Source organism: Salvelinus namaycush, unplaced genomic scaffold (assembly GCF_016432855.1).
Source record: "Salvelinus namaycush isolate Seneca unplaced genomic scaffold, SaNama_1.0 Scaffold87, whole genome shotgun sequence".
Lineage (NCBI taxonomy): Eukaryota > Metazoa > Chordata > Actinopteri > Salmoniformes > Salmonidae > Salvelinus > Salvelinus namaycush.
Window position 1 is genome coordinate 144,896 of NW_024061608.1, and position 5,514 is coordinate 150,409.

Consider the following 5,514-nt stretch of genomic DNA (forward strand, 5'->3'; position numbering starts at 1 on the left):
GGTGAACCAGGCGAGACAGTCATTTGAGAAACCAAGGCTGTTGAGTCTGCCGATAAGAATACGGTGATTGACAGAGTCGAAAGCCTTGGCCAGGTCGATGAAGACGGCTGCACAGTACTGTCTTTTATCGATGGCGGTTATGATATCGTTTAGTACCTTGAGCGTGGCTGAGGTGCACCCATGACCAGCTCGGAAACTGGATTGCACAGCGGAGAAGGTACGGTGGGATTCGAAATGGTCAGTGATCTGTTTATTAACTTGGCTTTCGAAGACTTTAGAAAGGCAGAGCAGGATGGATATAGGTCTATAACAGTTTGGGTCTAGAGTGTCACCCCCTTTGAAGAGGGGGATGACCGCGGCAGCTTTCCAATCTTTAGGGATCTCGGACGATACGAAAGAGAGGTTGAACAGACTGGTAATGGGGGTTGCAACAATGGCGGCGGATAATTTTAGAAAGAGAGGGTCCAGATTATCTAGCCCAGCTGATTTGTACGGGTCCAGTTTTTGCAGCTCTTTCAGAACATCTGCTACCTGGATTTGGGTGAAGGAGAAGCTGGGGAGGCTCGGGCAAGTAGCTGCGGGGTGTGCGGAGCTGTTGGCCGGAGTTGGGGTAGCCAGGAAGAAAACATGGCCAGCCGTAGAGAAATGCTTATTGAAATGTTCGATTATCATGGATTTATCGGTGGTGACCGTGTTACCTAGCCTCAATGCAGTGGGCAGCTGGGAGGAGGTGCTCTTGTTCTCCATGGACTTTACAGTGTCCCAAAACTTTTTGGAGTTAGAGCTACACTGTGCAAATTTCTGGTTGAAAAATCTACCAGACACAGTCTGGTACCAATCAACATGACAGCCTTGAGTTGGGGAGGAGTGAGCACTTTGGGGTAGCGGTCAGGTCAGATGAAGTGAGGAAGAACAGATATCACAAAGGTTCTGTCTAGCAACAGAGATGCATTGGCTGTTCAGAGGTGTAGGAGTAGACTCAGCATAGGAGAAAGGATTAAATATCAGTGCTTGTGTGAATGTTTTTTGTCTAATGCAGCTGTCTTGACCCTCTGGGAAGAATAAACTTGGTTTAAGCTTTCATAGTGTCCGTCGAGTTTTTACTCTGAGAATTAGAACCTAACAGTTGGCACTGCGAGCAGGGTTCACCACGATTTGCAGTCGAACTAGAGATTCTGAATCAGTGAAACAGAAACAAGGTAGGCACAGTTCCTACACCTGTTATCACTAATTCTGACATCTTGGGGAGATGAGAGTCGTACGCTGAACCAATTATAGGGTACGGACCTAGAAAGCCTGAGCTTATTCAGTAGTCCCATTGTAATTATGACCGGTCGTAGTCTTAGGGGGTAAGACCCGGGTGGGGTTGGTTACCTGCTAATACCTGTAACGAGTGGGTGAAAGTCTCAGCCGCAGTGGACATGCGGCAGTAGAGTGGGTGTGGATGGATAAAATGACATGCTTGTGTACTAGGATAAAAAGTTGCCATTCAGGGTTAGAAGAAAAGCATTAAGATACTCGAACGCTGTTGGATTTGGTTGTATTAGCAATAAAGAGAGCAATAAAGAGAGGTTGGTTTTATGGCCTGTTAAGGTGGGGAACCATGACAGATTATGTGGAAATAGGAAGACAAGTGTGAATCATTTTGGTAATGTGTGTTATCAACAACAGTGATATTTGAACAGATTGGAGATGACTATCCATAACAATGAAATCCTTCATACAGTGAGGTTAGGGTAGGTTACCATGCTTGTCCTGAACCACAGCTGTAGACACAGCCTCCTCCAGGTCCTCAGACACTAGCTTGAAGATCCGTTACAGGATGTCTGTCACCCCACTGAGCCCCTATTGCAGGTTAGGGGTCACATCCACTTGAATGTCCTTCATATGACGAACCTCCTACAGAGCAAATGAGGAAAATATGATATATTATGATTTATGTTAGTAACAATACAATATGGGAATTTTATCCCAAAGCTACCTACAGCTAACATATATATTTATGTATGTGATCTATGTAAATAAAGGAATATAACACAGCTGTAAAACTGTGAAGGACTATATGGTGGAGGCCTACCCATTTCCCAGGAGCATTGTAAAAAGTGGATTTGGGTACAGTGTTTATTTCCCCCTAATATCTTTGAAGATTACACCTAAAATAATTAGGCCTACTTCTTTCTACTGCTGAGCTGAGACCATTAGGGTTAAACATTACAGATATAAATGCAATATATGGAGTAGAAAAGATTGCCTGCACAACATACGTTCTACATGGTCTATTTCTATCTGAATGTAACACCTCAATCAAGCATGTTAATTGATCGTTAAGTCATGTTTGTCAGGTAAAAGGTCATTAGTGGCCTATATAAGCCTCATACAGGCCATGTGAAGACATTACCTGTTGATAACACAGACTATTTTCATGATCATGGGAGGTGTGAGAGAATTGCTGCTCTTTGTGGTGACTGTGGGGGTTGTGAAAGGTTGGTTCACTAATGTTTTATTTGGATTGAAGGGATTTGGTTGGGAAATAATCTCAACTTTATCAGTTGGAGATTAAAATTTGACTGTCTGTTTGTTCCGCATTGGTCGTCTGCTATTATTAATATATGTAGCTATTTTGTGTCAACTCAACTTCTGTCAACACTTTCTCCTCAGTTTCTTGTTACCCTGTTGGAAAGTCCCAGAAGCTAGAGCAAGTCTCTCTGCAGAGGAGACTTGGAGGTAAGTGTTTCTTTCCACAACCCTTCTAGCTTTGTACTGTGTCTATGGTGCTGCTGTGTTTGACACTCATTCAACACCATAGAGTAACTCAGTTGTCTAAATAATGTTGTCAAACCCTTTGATTTGGTCATTTTGCTTGTGTACCTTAACCTACGTTTTTCAGAGCTGTCATCAAATGACGTCTCCATTGTGCATGCCCTGGCCTTGCTCCGATCCATAGGGTCTGACGCTAAACAAGACAGAGAAGGTACGGCCTGAAACATATACTTTTAAATCTGTGTTGGGTTCATGTTGCTCAACATTCGAATGGCAATTTGGCCTAGACCGTGTAGAACAGCTGTGTTGCTGTAGAATACCCAACTGTTCCTTTTTGTTTTCTCTCTAGAGTATTTCGAGACTAATGAAGTAGAATCCCAAGCTTCTCCAAACCACGGTAGCTCTACGGCAAATGATGCCCTGTCCTCTGACGACGCTACCTCTGAAGCTGCCACTGGCCCGTCTGACGACGCTACCTCTGAAGCTGCCACTGGCCCGTCTGACGACGCTACCTCTGAAGCTGCCACTGGCCCGTCTGACGACGCTACCTCTGAAGCTGCCACTGGCCCGTCTGACGACGCTACCTCTGAAGCTGCCACTGGCCCGTCTGACGACGCTACCTCTGAAGCTGCCACTGGCCCGTCTGACGACGCTACCTCTGAAGCTGCCACTGGCCCGTCTGACGACGCTACCTCTGAAGCTGCCACTGGCCCGTCTGACGACGCTACCTCTGAAGCTGCCACTGGCCCGTCTGACGACGCTACCTCTGAAGCTGCCACTGGCCCGTCTGACGACGCTACCTCTGAAGCTGCCACTGGCCCGTCTGACGACGCTACCTCTGAAGCTGCCACTGGCCCGTCTGACGACGCTACCGCTGAAGCTGCCACTGGCCCGTCTGACGACGCTACCTCTGAAGCTGCCACTGGCCCGTCTGACGACGCTACCTCTGAAGCTGCCACTGGCCCGTCTGACGACGCTACCTCTGAAGCTGCCACTGGCCCGTCTGACGACGCTACCTCTGAAGCTGCCACTGGCCCGTCTGACGACGCTACCTCTGAAGCTGCCACTGGCCCGTCTGACGACGCTACCTCTGAAGCTGCCACTGGCCCGTCTGACGACGCTACCTCTGAAGCTGCCACTGGCCCGTCTGACGACGCTACCTCTGAAGCTGCCACTGGCCCGTCTGACGACGCTACCTCTGAAGCTGCCACTGGCCCGTCTGACGACGCTACCTCTGAAGCTGCCACTGGCCCGTCTGACGACGCTACCTCTGAAGCTGCCACTGGCCCGTCTGACGACGCTACCTCTGAAGCTGCCACTGGCCCGTCTGACGACGCTACCTCTGAAGCTGCCACTGGCCCGTCTGACGACGCTACCTCTGAAGCTGCCACTGGCCCGTCTGACGACGCTACCTCTGAAGCTGCCACTGGCCCGTCTGACGACGCTACATCTGAAGCTGCCACTGGCCCGTCTGACGACGCTACCTCTGAAGCTGCCACTGGCCCGTCTGACGACGCTACCTCTGAAGCTGCCACTGGCCCGTCTGACGACGCTACCTCTGAAGCTGCCACTGGCCCGTCTGACGACGCTACCTCTGAAGCTGCCACTGGCCCGTCTGACGACGCTACCTCTGAAGCTGCCACTGGCCCGTCTGACGACGCTACCTCTGAAGCTGCCACTGGCCCGTCTGACGACGCTACCTCTGAAGCTGCCACTGGCCCGTCTGACGACGCTACCTCTGAAGCTGCCACTGGCCCGTCTGACGACGCTACCTCTGAAGCTGCGACCGGCCAGTCTGACGACGCTACCTCTGAAGCTGCGACCGGCCAGTCTGACGACGCTACCTCTGAAGCTGCGACCGGCCAGTCTGACGACGCTACCTCTGAAGCTGCGACCGGCCAGTCTGACGACGCTACCTCTGAAGCTGCGACCGGCCAGTCTGACGACGCTACCTCTGAAGCTGCCACTGGCCCGTCTGACGACGCTACCTCTGAAGCTGCCACCGGCCAGTCTGACCATGCCATTGAGCAAATGTTGACTTCTGCATCTCAGCCCCCGTTGACCACAAACATGGATATCTGACGTGGGACATGGTGCTCGGGGTCCATGCAAGATTTCATGGGTACTCTAGTCCAGGTTGTGTAACTGCTTTTTCTTGTTTTGGCTCAATTAAACACTAACTGTAATACTTGTGTCCTCAGTATTGTTTTGACGGTTCCTACTTTGACTTGAGGTCTATGACCTGACTGGGGTAATGTCAACATTTATTTTGCATTATAACCATGCTTTGGCATCAGCAATATGTCTACTTTGACCCCTGTGCTTAAATTACCATTTGACTTAAGCTACATTTGGTCAAATTATGCTAGTAGCATCACATGATGTGGAATGGGTTCTAGTTCATTTAAACTTGATGGTTGTGGAACTGAGTGTTTGGGATTTGTACATATGAGGCTGTTGCTAGAATCGGGGTTAATGGTGTCAGTGCTAACTAATATCACGGTTGTCAACTTGCATTTAAATGACTCTGCTGGGTGTCTACTAGTCTTCTCTCGTAACTGACTTGGTTTCCTATTAGTTAATGCTTACATGTAAAACCAGCTCTCGTATCATTAGCCCATCGTTTTGGCGGTTGGTCTTCATATCCCAGTTCTAATCCAAACTTTCAGGTTAAATTCAGCCTGTCCCTCACGTCTAGATCCAGCAGAGACTGAACCAGGACCTCCATAGCATGGTGGTGGCCGTGGTACGCCT

The 5,514-nt window shown here is 49.3% G+C and overlaps 1 protein-coding gene across 1 annotated transcript; it reads left to right on the top strand.

The window, feature by feature from the left end:
* Positions 1–2,422: 2,422 nt before the first annotated feature.
* On the top strand, positions 2,423–4,407 carry LOC120043109 (polysialoglycoprotein-like; the record flags this gene model as incomplete). Its single annotated transcript, XM_038987832.1, has 4 exons — positions 2,423–2,483; positions 2,659–2,724; positions 2,888–2,971; positions 3,110–4,407. Coding segments are annotated over exons 1-4 (1,509 nt in total), but the record flags the coding sequence as incomplete, so codon positions are not given.
* Between the last annotated feature and the right edge of the window lie 1,107 nt (positions 4,408–5,514).